General features: G+C 50.3%; 2 protein-coding genes across 16 annotated transcripts in view; one reads left to right on the top strand and one right to left on the bottom strand.

Annotated features, from left to right (window-relative positions):
• Nucleotides 1–4,339: 4,339 nt before the first annotated feature.
• On the bottom strand, nucleotides 4,340–12,830 carry Rpl19 (ribosomal protein L19). 4 transcript variants are annotated; one of them, XM_030245705.1, is made up of 8 exons: nucleotides 11,665–12,120; nucleotides 9,367–9,426; nucleotides 8,071–8,257; nucleotides 6,904–7,010; nucleotides 6,365–6,487; nucleotides 5,318–5,438; nucleotides 4,948–5,058; nucleotides 4,355–4,562 (listed from the first exon to the last, which is right to left on the bottom strand). In XM_030245705.1, exons 4-8 carry the CDS (start codon nucleotides 7,007–7,009, stop codon nucleotides 4,439–4,441), a joined length of 585 nt encoding a protein of 194 aa, XP_030101565.1. In that variant the 5' UTR covers nucleotide 7,010; nucleotides 8,071–8,257; nucleotides 9,367–9,426; nucleotides 11,665–12,120; the 3' UTR covers nucleotides 4,355–4,438. The 4 variants fall into 4 exon arrangements, with proteins under 4 accessions (NP_001152955.1, NP_033104.2, XP_030101565.1 ...); XM_006532610.4 differs by lacking the exon at nucleotides 9,367–9,426 and having other exon boundaries at nucleotides 11,665–12,830; NM_001159483.1 differs by lacking the exons at nucleotides 9,367–9,426; nucleotides 11,665–12,120 and having other exon boundaries at nucleotides 4,340–4,562; nucleotides 8,071–8,123.
• The window catches only part of Cacnb1 (calcium channel, voltage-dependent, beta 1 subunit), a 21,527-nt gene continuing 19,357 nt past the window's right edge, over nucleotides 11,799–13,968 (top strand). For 5 of the 12 annotated variants that reach the window (NM_145121.3, NM_001282977.1, NM_001282978.1 and 2 more), the window contains exon 1: nucleotides 12,206–12,491. In NM_145121.3, coding sequence (NP_660099.2) covers nucleotides 12,408–12,491 — 84 coding nt within the window. In that variant the 5' untranslated portion in view covers nucleotides 12,206–12,407. Of the gene's footprint in view, nucleotides 11,947–12,148; nucleotides 12,492–12,614; nucleotides 12,755–13,968 lie in introns of those variants that run through there. The other 7 variants (XM_006532092.3, XM_006532091.3, XM_017314236.2 and 4 more) reach the window with 5 other exon arrangements.

Raw genomic sequence — 13,968 nt, 5'->3', positions numbered from 1 at the left:
TAGTACACCCCACTTGGGTTCAAGGAAGATGCAGAAAGAAAAAGGTAGGAGCCAGAGATGGGGAAGCCTAAAAGGACAGGGTAATAGATGCTGGAGACGGGGGAGGGGGGTTGGGGGGACTCAGGCAGTGAGGCTCTTTTTTTTTTTTTTTTTTTTTTTATATTTATTTATTATATGTAAGTACACTGTAGCTGTCTTCAGACACTCCAGAAGAGGGCATCAGATCTCATTACGGGTGGTTGTGAGCCACCATGTGGTTGCTGGGATTTGAACTTTGGACCTTCGGAAGAGCAGTCGGGTGCTCTTATCCACTGAGCCATCTCACCAGCCCCCGGCAGTGAGGCTCTTTATGTAATCCCATCACATAGGTAGCCTAGTCCCCTCTCTTCAGTCTCCTGCATCCCTCAGTCCCCCAGGGCTTGGACCCCAAGGAAAGCAGTTGTGCACTTCTAGACTCAGTCTTCTGTTTTAAAGGGGGTGGCAGAACCCACCATCCCTGCCTCAGCTTCACTTATGCCACCAGGGAGGAGGCCAAAGCCAGCCTCACTTTCCCAGCCTGTCTCCAGCTCACAGCCTACACCCGTGGCTCTGCCGTGGCACTACTGAGTCATACCCACAGCTGGCAGCCCGAGCCAGACCTCCATGGTACTCATAACTAGACAATGTTGAGATTCTGGAAAGTCGCTGGAGCAACTTGGATAGCTGGATGCTGGCACACACCTTTAACCTCAGGACTCAGAGATGGAAGCAGGTGGATCTTGGAGTTCGGGGCCAGCATGATCTATAGGCTAAGTTTCAGGATAACCAGGGCTACACAGAGAAACCCTGTCTTGAAAACAAACAAACAAAAAGAAAGAATGAGTTGGCTTTTTTCAGGGTCTTTACCTAGGAGACAGTGAGTCCCTTGGAAAGATATATATAAATATTTCATAGGAATAGTTCTATACTTTCATTCTGTTTTGCTGTGTAGCTCCAGATGGCCTCAAACTTGGGAGCAGTCAGGCTCCGGAGTGACAGGATTATATGTACCACCATGCCTGGCCAGTCATATACTTTTTAAAAGATTTGTTTTTATTTATTTATTTTTATTATTTTTGTTTTTTTTTTTTTGAGACAGGGTTTCTCTGTATATCCCTGGCTGTCCTGGAACTCACTCTGTAGAGAACTCAGAAATCTGCCTTCCTCTGCCTCTGCTGGGATTAAAGGTGTGTGCCAGCACACCCGGCTTTGTTTTTATTTTTAATGTGTGTGTTCCTATGTGTGTGTGCTAGATATGAGTGGGTGCCAAGGAAGGGCAGACGGCATTAGGGCCAGAGTCACAGGTGGCTGGGACTGCCCAGTGTGCGCTCTGGGAATTGAAATCAATCGAGTCCTCAGGAGTAGCAGCAAACGCTCTAAACAGCTACCCATCTCTCCAGCCCCAAGTCGTGTACTCTTGAATGAAAGGGCCCATTGTGAGGGGCTGGAGGGGCTAAGGAGGTTGGAGCTGGGGCTGGAACTCATGCTAAGAACATCCTATGCTGCAAAGCTATACTTCAGGGCTAAGTTGATTGGATTTCCAGGGCCTGGAGTGGATTCAACAGTTATCTTTCTTTTCTTTTTTCTTTCCTCCTTCCTTCTTTTTCTTTCTTTATTTTTCTTTTTTTTCTTTTTTCGAGACAGGGTTTCTCTGTATAGCCCTGGCTATCCTGGAACTCACTTTGTAGACCTCGCTAAAGACTAGGTTTTCCGTGCCAGAGGGGGCTGCTTAGGCTCCCAGCCTTAGGACCTGAGCCAGTCAGTAAGCAGCACTCTCCAATGGTCTCTGCTTCCATTGTAGGCTGGCCTCGAACTCAGAAATCTGCCTGCCTCTGCCTCCCGAGTGCTGGGATTAAAGGCGTGCGCCACCACGCCTGGCTCTTTCTTTTAAAGATTTATTTATTTACTTTTATGTATATGAGGTCACCACATCAGAAGAGGGCATCTGATCCCATTACAGATGGTTATGAGCCACCATGTGGTTGCTGGGAACTGAACTCAGGATCTCTCCAAGAGCAGCCAATGCTCTTAACCGCTGAGCCCTCTTTCCAGCCCTATTTAGGGAGGCCTGATGCTTGAAGTTCTCTGAAAATTAGACTCCCTTCATGTATTTTCTTGTCAAAGTGTCAGAGCCGGTGATAGGAGAGGTGTTCCTTCCAGGTCTGGGGTGGCTGTCAGGAGAAAATAACAGTGGGATAACAGAAAAGAACAGTAGGATAGCTCAGTGGCAGAGCATTGTCTGTCATGAGTGGTTTTTTGAGAACCCTCAGCCCATCCATCACTTCCTGTATCTTTCCTAGTTTGCTTCTCTGTCTGTCACTGTGTGAAAATGACCTAAAACAACTTGGACGAGGACAGGGTTTATTTGGGTTACAGGTTACAGCTGAGGAAAACCAGGGCAGGAACTCAAGGTCGAAAACCTGGGGTTGGGAATGGAAGCAGAGACCATTGGAGAGTGCTGCTTACTGACTGGCTCAGGTCCTAAGGCTGGGAGCCTAAGCAGCCCCCTCTGGCACGGAAAACCTAGTCTTTAGCGAGCCATTGTTTTGTAGTCAGTGGTGGAAGCCTGGAATTGCTGTAGCGCAGCCTAAGTTAACTTGGTGGCACAAGAGAAGATCAATTAGACAAAGGAGTAATTGTCCTTCTCCTGTGGCCCTTCTTTATCTGGACCCTTGGCGGGTGTGTCTTCCTAACATTTATTAAGGCAATGCGAATTCCTCAGGTGAGGCTCCCTACTCAGTTGATTCTAATTTGTGGCAAGTTGACATTAAAACAAACTGCCATAGGGCTGGGGAGATGGCTCAGATGTTGCTTTTCCAGAGGACCCAGGTTCATTTCCCAGCTGCCAATTCCCAATATGGCAGCTCACAACTATTTATAATTCCAGTTCCAGAATGTCTGGTATCTTCACACAGACATCCACTCCATGTACGCAAAACATCAACGCAAGTAAGTCCTCATCTATAATGAGATCTGACTCCCTCTTCTGGAGTGTCAGAAGACAGCTACAGTGTACTTACATATAATAAATCAATCTTTAAAAAAAAAAAAAAATTTAAATAAACATTTTAACCTTTCAAAATCACCCAATGTCAACCAAACAAAAAGCCGGAGAAGCTGGAGTATACAAACCAGCAGTGAACGAACAGCGCCATCTCCTGGCTCAGAATGGAACCGTGACTATTATGCTTGGATCACTGCAGTCCCCTTCTGTGGTCCCTGTCTGGGATAGGGTGGTCTCTAAACTTTCCCCTCAGTTGAGCTGGACTTATGTCCAGGCTAAGCTGAGAGCTTGGCCGAGGACACTCCTTTTCTCCAGGCCTTGGAAGCTTTGCCATTAGGAAAAGTCTTATAGGAAGAGCCCATGGTAGCAAAGGCAGAAATAACTCCCCTGTGCCAGGCCTTGTACCTAGCCACATAGGAAGGTGTTGTTTCTGAGTCTGGTCTTAGAGCCTTCTACCACCTGCTTTCTTCCAGGCCCAGAACTGGATAAAGCAGAGCCCTGGGGTCTACCGGCCCTTGTGCCTCTATACACCTGCCTCCTCCACCTCATTCTTTCCACTGCTTCCTTGAAAGGCCCTGCTACTGAGGACACAACTTACCCTGGTAATCCAAGTGTAACTCAGAGCCGACCTGTCACCAGACATGTTAAACCATCACACAGCATCCTCCTTGTTCATCCATGCTCCTCTCAGTGATTGACAAAATGGACGTGATTGACCCTACTTCATTATAGTGTCAAGTCTACAGGGTCAATGTACTCAGCTCACAGCAATTATTAAAAACCTTATAAACAGCAGCTAACAGGGTAAGTACAGGCTGGAGATGGCTCAGCAGTTAACAGCACTGACTGCTCTTCTAGAGTTCAATTCCCAGTAACCACATAGTGGCTCACAACCATCTGCAATGAAATTGGATGCCCTCTTCTGGTGTAAATGAGGAGCACTCATATACATAAATCTTAAACAAACCCAGCCAGGCAGTGGTGGCGCATGCCTTTAATCCCAGCACTTGGGGGGCAGGGGCAGGCAGATTTCTGAGTTTGAGGCCAAGCCTGGTCTACAGCGTGAGTTCCAGGACAGCCAGGGCTACATAACCAACAACCACTCAGTCAATGCTTCATGAGATGCTAAGGCAGGTTGGTCTCAAGCATCTGAGCACACAGGCTGCTTGATGGACTCAGCCACTCTAGAGAACAGAAACATCACTTATGGCTACAAGAAATAGGTGACCCTTCAGTAAGTCCCAATACCACCCTGAAGTCTAGGCTGACATCCCAGGGTCCCGTGGCCAGCTCTCATTAAGACACAGCAGCCAAAACTGCTAAACAAGAGGGCAACAGACAAAGGCTTGTTTTATTTTAAAGACTGATCCACATGAGGCCACAGCCAGGCCGCTATGTACAGACACGAGGGAAGCTTTATTTCTTGGTCTCCTCCTCCTTGGACAGAGTCTTGATGATCTCTTCCTTCTTGGCCTGGAGGCGCTCCTCCCGGCGCTTTCGTGCTTCCTTGGTCTTAGACCTGCGAGCCTCAGCCTGGTCACTGGTGCAAGAAAGAGAAAGAGAGTCAGTCTGGGCACAGATGAATAGCTGGAAAGAGGCACACCCCAGACCTCTAAACCCTTGGAGCCACATCAGCCCAAAGAATAGCAGCAGTTCCTGCTTCACCTAGATAGGTGAGGATGGGCAGGTGGTAGGTTTTTTTATTAAATAACATTTTTTAAAAAGTATTTACTTATTTAATGTACATAAGTACACTGCTGCTATCTTCAGACACACCAGAAGAGGGCAGAGGGCATCAGAACACATTACAGATGGCTGTGAGCCACCGTGTGGTTGCTGGGAATTGAACTCAGGACCTCTGGAAGAGCAGCCAGGGCTCTTAGCCTGAGCCATCTCTCCAGCCCCAAGATCCATCTTGAACTTACGCCAGGAGCTTCTTGCGGGCCTTGTCTGCCTTCAGCTTGTGGATGTGCTCCATGAGGATGCGCTTGTTTTTGAACACATTCCCTTTGACCTTCAGGTACAGGCTGTGATACCTGCAGGAGACAGTGTAACTCTGGTTAACAGTGGGACATGTGGGTTTGTTCCTCTCCCCAAGGTCACTAAGTCTGTTATTACAGGGACTCCAGTCCCCAAAGGCTTTGGGGGCAGCTCCTACACACTACCTGCCTGGCCAATTTAAATCTTAGGCTACTGATAGCATAAGGGGAAAATAACCCACTTCTCTGGCGGATTCCCTGTTCAAACTGAGACAGAGATGGATGAAAAGACAAAGCCATAAAAGTGGGAGCTTACATATGGCGGTCAATCTTCTTGGATTCCCGGTATCTCCTGAGAAGCCGGCGCAGGATCCTCATCCTTCTCATCCAGGTCACCTTCTCAGGCATCCGAGCATTGGCAGTACCCTTCCTCTTCCCTGAGCAAGAATTAGAATCGAGACTCTTTAAGTTTTAAGTTACTCACCAGAGGCAACTGAGCTGTCTTCCCCTCACCTGTCTTTCATTTTAAGAAATATTAGGTCCATCCAAACACTTAATTTCTGTTACCTACTGAGTCAAGAGAAGACAAACAGCAGAGACGGATGGATGGCTCTGCACAGGTCAGAGCTGTATAGAGGACAGTCTCAATAAACACAGACATTAACAACTAATTTCTCCTTTCAGGGCTGGGGACAGCACTAAAGCGGGTCTTGAAATTGAGATCCACCAGCTTTAGCACAAACTCTCACTCTATGAGCCATGAGGCTGTGGCAGGACAAAGGGTAGTATGTATGACCCCCTATCCTGTAAACAACAATGGCCCTACAAGTCATTTCCCCAAACAGGTGGGCCACGAGAGCTGGGACCAAACTTCACATCCCCTGCATGATCATCAGTAAGCGTACCCCAACTTCCTAGCCACCCCTTTCAATCCCATTTAAAAACATCCAGTAAGCTGGGCAGTGGTGGTGCACGCCTTTAATCCCAGCACTCGGGAGGCAGAGGCAGGCAGATTTCTGAGTTCAAGGCCAGCCTGGTCTACAGAGTGAGTTCCAGCACAGCCAGGGCTACAGAGAAACCCTGTCTTGAAAAAAAACAAAAAACAAAAAACACCCAGTAGAATCCCCAGCATAAGCAGAATGTAGGGACTTAATGCTGACATCTTTTCCCACCAACAAACTCAGCACTAGTGCCAACTTGTATCCATGCAAAAGAAGATAGTTACCACCCAGCAACTGCACAAGATGGGAGAAAAAATATCACCAGTGTGAATGTAGAGCCGGACCGGTCTTAAGCTTGCTGACAAGTGCTCTACCCAGTGTACCCATCTAAGAGGCAGAGTGAAAGGCTAGACCATTCTCACCTATGCCCATATGCCTGCCCTTCCGTCGGGCCAGGGTGTTTTTCCGGCAACGAGCCCGGGAATGGACAGTCACAGGCTTGCGGATGATCAGCCCATCCTTGATCAGCTTCCTGATCTGCTGACCTGGGAAGGCACAACACACCCGTTAGTAAAGTGCCAGCCACAAAAGTCAAGCTCTTACCCTTGACCCAACATCCTGAAAAGGAGATGAAATCCTGGAATACTTATTTTAAAAAGAACATTTACCTCGTAAATATTTCATAGCATATTGGTGTATCTGAAATGCAGTTTAACAAAGTACTTGGTCTGATACTAACAAGGCTTGCTTCTGTCTTGAAACCTCATCCAACATCCTCCAGTCTTTAAATATCAAAAACTTCCACGGGACATAAAATACTCACTTTACTCATAAATTATTAATGTAACACGAGATGGTTGCACCCTATAAACTATTTCTATATACAATGATATATGTATAAGACATACATACTTATCTCCTTATAGGTAGATAGTGAGTGAGGGTGACAGATCATACTCACGGGAGTTGGCATTGGCGATTTCATTGGTCTCATTGGGATCCAACCAGACCTTCTTTTTCCCGCAGCGGAGGACACTAGAGGCAAGCCTCTTCTGTAGCCTGAGCATACTGGGTACACAGAAAGCACTAGTAAGCCCTGGAAGCGACATCTGAACAACAACAAACACTCCAAGCAAAATCTTCCCTCTAAAATATACACCAGTATGCATACATTTCTATTAAGGGCAAACACACCCCCTAGACCTAAAATTTTTGCCACCCCTTCCTGTCCTCTAATAACTATTTCCAAAGCAAGGCCTTAAATCCAAACCAAGAAAGACCTGGGCAATGAACGTGGCCAAAGTGGCCAGCCATTTGAGATCTGGGGTGGGGGGAAGGGGTGCTTAAGCTCTTCCGGGTACTTGGCTCGGTGAAGACTTTAATGTTAAGGATCAGACACGAATTGATCAGACTCGACTGTGACGCAGCCTGTTTACCCAGAACAGGCGAGGCTCTTTGCTTTCTGGGCTCTTTTTCACGTTAATAAACCTCGTCCAGCCGTTCGGGCGGAAGCCGACCCGGCACCTCATCCTCCGCACTCGGAGGCCTGGCCTTGCCCGAGACTTGTCCCACGTTACATGGTAGGGGTCTGTTGGGCTCCGGCGAGCCGAGGAGCCACTCAGGGCCCTGTCGCCGCTGCTCTCCCCGCGCCCTGCCTCACAACGCGTGACAGGCAGAGAGCGGCGCCCGCGGGAGATCTTCGGGCCTCGGCGTCCCGCGTTCCACCCTCCCTAGGCCCAGGCCGTGCGCGCTCTCCGCGCTCCGGGTGCGGCCGCACCACGCTCGCCTCCCCTCTCCCCTCTGCCATCCGGGGTCCCGGCCCCGATCCCTGCCAAGCCTTGCCGGCCCCGTCGGCCCCGTCGACCTCATCGGCCAAGAACCGAGAGCCGGGCCCGCTCACCTCATGGCTGCGGCCGCAGCAGCGAAAGGAAAGAGCTTGTGGGCCGCAGGCTCCGCCCATTATCTGCGAAGGGGAGAGCCCAAGCCCCACTCCATGATTGTCTGTATTTACGCTACGCTATTTCACCTTATTTCATCTCACACTAATTTGTTTTCTTCCTAAAAAATCGTGATCCTAGATACTGGAGATCGAGAATCAGTTTTAAACTGTAAAACACAAAAGACCTACCCCTTTCGTCGGGCAAAATGGTTCAGTCCGACTCCGCGGCGCACATGCGCAGTGAGGGCGTTTGGTCACGTGGTCCTCTGGGTAGCCGGAAGTCACGCTAAGTCGCGCAGGCGGCGTGAGGAGGGTTTGGCCTGGACGGCCTGGTCTTCGCGGAGGGCTAGCGGTCTGTGAAAGGTTTCTAGATTAGCTGGGAGAAAAGGAGCGAAGGGAGTGTTAGAGAATAAGGACGGCGGAGAGCCAGCGGACACTACCCCGCTTTCGCTCCCAGAGAGTAGTAGCTCGCGCGCAGGCAAAAACCAAGAGATTTTTCTCAGTGCCCCCGCAGATCCCTATCTCTGGATGCTTCCATTTCAATCTCCATTGTAGTCTGAACCTAAGCCTCGTATTTCTGTCATCCACTTGTGAAAATCATATGCATCTACTATTACAAAAAAGGCGTTAGCACAAGCAAGCGGAACCAATCTCGTTTGGCTCAATCTGCACTGTAGCAAGTCCGTGTGAGGAGACCCTACATTGACTAAACGAAGGGTTGTCAGAACAAAAAAGGACGAATGGCTTTGGAGACCTCTGACTGAAAACCCAAAGAGAATGTTCTGGGGGCCAAAAGTTCAAATATCTGGAGCTCCGGAGCGGAGCAGCTGGCTTACTCCCTTAATCCTGTCAGGAAATGATATGGACCCAAATTTAAGGTGGTCCAGGCAATCTGGGCTACAGAATAAGACCCCAGTACTTGGGAGGCAGAAGGATCAGAATTTCAAGGCCACCCTTAGCGACATATGGAGTTCAAGGCCAGCCCGGATATTGGGAGCCCCGATTAAAAAACAAACCCAAAAACCAGGGAGTGGGACTAGAGATGGCACAGGCTTGTGCGTTTGCAATGGATTGCAGTTGGATTCCCAACATCCATATCTGCCTGTAAACATTCAGAACTGTCAGTAACTCCTTGCTACCTGGTGCCCTGTGCCAGTCTCATGCGCTGGCACAGTGAGGTAGAGCAGATATGATGGCATGCATGGATATGCACATAAATAAAAATAACCCTGTTTTTTAAAAGTCCTAGACCCAAGCTGGGTATTGTAGTATGTACCAGCACTCAGGAGGCAAAGGCAGGTGGATCTCTGTGAGTTTGAGAACAGCCTGGTCTAGATCAGGGTTCTGGTCCTCTTGCTTACTTGAATCAAGAGTCTTTCTTTTTCTCTGCTTGTTTTTGAGACAAGGTCCTGTTATGTAGCCTAGGATGGCCTCAACTCTATCTTCCTGCCTCTACCTTCTCTCCAGTGCTTGAATTGCACTTACAGGTCTGCGTCTCTGTGCTTGGTTGCTATCTTCTTTGAATTTTCTAAGCAGTAAAATGAGCTGAGAGTTAAAAGGAAAGAGCCAGGGTAAGAAACATACTTATGCACTATCTCAGAAATAGTCAACTTTTAAAAAAATCTTCATTTTGGCCAGGCAGTGGTGGTGGTGCACGCCTTTAATCCCAGCACTTGGGAGGCAGAGGCAGGTGGATTTCTGAGTTCAAGGCCAGCCTGGTCTACAGAGTGAATTCCAGGACAGCCAGGACGACACAGAGAAACCCCGTCTCAAAAACCCAAAACAACAACAAAACAAACAAGCAAGCAAAAAATAAATAAATAAAAAATCCTCATCTTGGTGGTGCTGCACGCCTCCAAGCCCAGCATTTAGGAGGCAGATCTCTGGAAGTTCATGGTCAGCCTGGGCCAGATGAGCTACATAATGAAACCCTGTCTCCAATCATCAAATAAAACAAACAAACAAAAATCTACATTGTTTTACAACTTATGAAACAGACTGGGTTTCTTTCTTCTCCCTTCTCTTCTTCTTCCTCCTCCTTTTTGTGGGAGGATCTGTAGACCTTACCCAGTCTGCACGTCCTCTGTAAAACAGGCTGACCTTGTACTCACAGAGGCCTGCTGCCCCTGCCTCTAGAATGTTGAGGTTAAAGGCCCTCCTGTCATTCCTAGCTAGAGAGGCCCATGCTGCTGCCTCTTGCCAGGCTCTGTTGTCCTCAGTGTGCAGACAGGAACCCTGCCAGTGTTGGCAATGTTCATGGTTTCCTCACTACTCAGGGTCCTTATCAGATGATGTGATCAGAGAATGAACATCACTTCTCAGAATCCACAGTGAGGAATCCAAACAGCACACAGGCTCTAGGCAAGCAAAACGCAGAAAATAGTCTTTATTTTAGGGCACTGGACGTTGGCAAAGCTGCTTCTTCTTCTTCTTCTTCTTCTTCTTCTTCTTCTTCTTCTTCTTCTTCTTCTTCCTCTTCTTCTTCCTCTTCTTGTTTTTCGAGACAAGGTTTCTCTGTGTAGCCCTGACTGCCCTGGTTCTGGAACTCACTTTGTAGAAGACCAGGCTGTCCTCACTCTGCCTCCCAAGTGCTGGGATTAAAGGCGTGCACCACCACTGCCTGACTTCATCTTTTTTGTTTGTTTGTTTTTCGAGACAGGGTTTCTCTGTATAGTCCTGGCTGTCCTGGAACTCACTTTGTAGACCAGGCTAGCCTGGAACTCAGAAATCTGCCTGCCTCTGCCTCCCGAGTGCTGGGATTAAAGGCGTGCGCCACCATGACTGGCTCCGGCTTCATCTTCTTATCTCTCTGCTCTCTGAGCTGGATGGAGGAGGAAGAACTGGTCCTCTTGCCACAGATGGCTCCCATGCTGCTCATTAAGCACCCCCAGAAGCCCAGCCATCATTTTTTTGTTGTGGGACTTTTTTTGTTTGTTCATTCATGTTTTTTTTTAAGGTTTATTTTATTTATATGAGTTACTGTAGATGTCTTCAGACACATCAGAAGAGGGTATCAGAAGCCATTACAAACGGTTGTGAGCCAACATGTGGTTGCTGGGAATTGAACTCAGGACCTCTGGAAGAGCAAATAGCTAGTGCTCTTAACCACTGAGCCATTTCTCCAGCCTCCTTGTTCATTCATGTTTTGTGACAGGGTCTCTCTATGTAGCTAAGGCTGGCCTCAAACTCATGATGTGATCTAGGCTGGCCTCAAGCCCCCAACATGGCTGTACACCATCAGACCCAGCTTCTGGGCCTCTTACTGTTCTCTCATCTTGCCAAGAATTTCAGTGGGCAAAGATACCATAGTATTAGCAACACTGTAGGAAACAAAGAATGCTTGTTTGTTTATTTGAGACGGGGCTTCTCTATGTAGCCCAGGTTGTCCTGAGGGTCACTATGTAAATGAGGCTGACCTGCCTCTGTCTCCATAGTGTTGGGATTAAATGTGTGCTCCACCACTGCTTGGTGGAGGTCGACCCTTTTAGGATCCAATAACCAGCTGAGCCGGAGCCACAGTTCTGGGACATTTGTTCCTCAGTCAAGGATAAAGGAGAGAGACAACCCTAGGTCAACAGTCATGGTGTATAATTTTGAATAGCTCCTCCCCCCGTTTATACTTCCTCCTCTTCCCCTTCTCTTAGAAGCAACAGGGACTTGCCAAGCCTGACTCCTGGCCTTTTGGAAGAGCCTATGAGACCTCAGTAACTGATGAGGTCGAAGCATTCCTGGGTCCCTGGATAGCAATCCTAATGTCCCTGGTGGCCTTCTTTGGACACTCACCCCATCATCCAGGCCCGGCTGGGGCCAGTAGACCTAGAGCCCGGTTGGAGAGGGAGGTCTACTCAGCTAGTTTCATGGCGGCCTGGGCCTGACACTGGGGAGAAAGGAGTTAAAGGCAGGTCCCAGGATCACAGGGACCGGGAAGTTCCGGTGGCCCAAGCTAGAGTCGCTCAGGGAGACCAGCTGAGAGAGTAGTTTGGGACAGAAAGGGAGGCGGTACCAGTCATACCGAGCGGCGTTTCACCACCTCCCCACCCCCCCATCAACGCTTGGCACACACTGGTAAACGCCCCCCACCTCCATCCCAGCCTCAAGGCCGGTTTCCCCTTAGTCCCCTGCAGGCCGCCCTCATCCCAGTCTAATCGGAGGACAGCGATCGAGCCCCTCCACGTTCTGGAGGCCAGCGGGGCTACGCCACTCGGCCATTGTCTGCGCGCAGCCGGTTGAGGGGCTCGAGGGGCGGGGCCGCGGCGCGGGGCGGGAGCGAGGGAGGGGCGGGGGGAGATGCTGAACCTTCAGGGGCGGAGGCGGCGGCGGCGGCGACGGCGGCAGCGGCCGCAGAGAGCACAGCGCGAGCCGGGAGGGCAAGCAAGGCGGCGAGCGTGCAGCCGGAGGTCCAGCTGGGAGACTGCACCCGGTGCTGGCTGCGCGACGCCGCGCTGCTCTGGGCTCGGACGGCCTCTCCCATGCGCTGAGAGCGCCCGGCTGGGCTGGGAGGGCGGCCGGACCGGAGGATCCTCTCCATGGTCCAGAAGAGCGGCATGTCCCGGGGCCCTTACCCACCTTCCCAAGAGATCCCTATGGAGGTCTTCGACCCCAGCCCACAGGTAAGGCGAGGTGGCAAGCTCGAGGGAAAGGGCCGCTCCTACGGATCTTGGGGTCGGCTTGGAAAGCCCCGGGAAGGAAAGGGTTATATGCCCCGCGTGGATGGGAGAGGGGTGTCTGCGCGACCCTCCATTCTCGAGGGTTAATGATCGATGGACTATTGGTCCGAGTCGGGTTGCGGTGCTGCGGAGCGGAGAGGAGGCGGTTGGAATGCCTGTCAACCTCGCCTCCAGGTCTCCCCCGCGTCCAGGTTCCTGCTGCTGGGGTACTGGCTCCAGCAGGCTGACAGCGGGGATGCTGATGGGGGTTGGGGGGAATCCAGGCCTTGAGAAGCGGAGTTGGAGGGAGGCTGGAGAGCGAATCGGGCGAGGGGGGCGACGCAGAGCACGTTTAGGGGCGCTAGTGGGTGTGGGTGGGGCGGGGGTAATACTGGGAAAAGGCCTAGACGATGGTCAGAGGGCGTTGCCAACAGGCCTTCGAAGGCTCAGACATTGGCTTTCGAAGGTGGAGAAGAGATCAGCTCAGGGAGGCCCTCCCCTAGTCACCTGGTCTCCATCCCTGTCTTGGATGTTTCCCTACTCCCAACACCCACATTAGCTTACCCCACCCCCTGCCCCAAGGGGTGGGAGCCGCCAAAGTTTGGAAAGTTGGATGGGTGCCAACTCACTGTCTTGGAGTGGAGGTCGCTGTTTTACCTGGGGGAGGGGCGCTGCCCTCTAGCACGTTCACTTTTCCTATGTGCCTGGGTTATTCCTAGGTAGGGGCGTTCTTGGGCATACAAGGTCCCCCTAGAATGACCAGCAGGGCATGTGGTGGCCATGCCAGGGGATTTCTCTAGGACTTGTCCTTCTCCAAGGATAGCATTAACACTTGCATTGCTGTGGCCAGCCTGGAGCAACTGTAAGCAACATGATGTGGTTGATGGGTGTGTATGGGGGGGGGGGTCAGGTCAGACCTAAAAATACTTCGTCTCTCCACCCCAGGCCCCTTGGAGTCTGGGAGGCAGCTGACTGATGCCTTCCTTTCAGCTGTCCCCTGTCCCTCTGAAGGCCACTCCCTTTGCCCAGCTGGGGTGAGGTAGTGCTGTGAAAGAGTCTTGAGGTTCACTGTAGAATGCTCTTAGGTCTGTAGAGAGCCTCAAAACTAGTTTAGCTGTATGCTCAGTTTTAGAGAAGGAAAGAGGATCATAGAATATTCAGTCCTATTATTCGTGTGTGTGTGTGTGTGTGTGTGTGTGTGTGTGTGTGTGTGTGTGTGATAGAATCTTATATAGTCAATGCTGGCCTTGAACTTATGATCCTCCTGCCTCTACCTCCAAAGAGTAGAGAATCACAGGTGTGAGTCACTATGCCTGGCTCACCAGCTTCCTTGTCACCAGGTCTCAGGAGCCAGAGCCTGCAGTGTCGCTGAGGTGCCTCTAGGCTCTTTGGTCAAAGAAAGTCTGGGATAGAGGTTAGGGGCAGGAGCTTTTGGGCATTC

This window comes from Mus musculus, chromosome 11 (assembly GCF_000001635.26).
Source record: "Mus musculus strain C57BL/6J chromosome 11, GRCm38.p6 C57BL/6J".
NCBI classification, from domain to species: Eukaryota; Metazoa; Chordata; class Mammalia; order Rodentia; family Muridae; genus Mus; species Mus musculus.
This window is presented reverse-complemented; position numbering and strand designations above follow the sequence as displayed.

Coding starts and splice junctions, on each gene's coding strand:
- Rpl19 (NM_009078.2), bottom strand. Junction 5,059..5,317: donor AAGAAGATTGACCGCCATAT/GTAAGCTCCCAC, acceptor TGTCTCCTGCAG/GTATCACAGCCTGTACCTGA. Junction 4,563..4,947: donor GCCCGCAAGAAGCTCCTGGC/GTAAGTTCAAGA, acceptor TTCTTGCACCAG/TGACCAGGCTGAGGCTCGCA.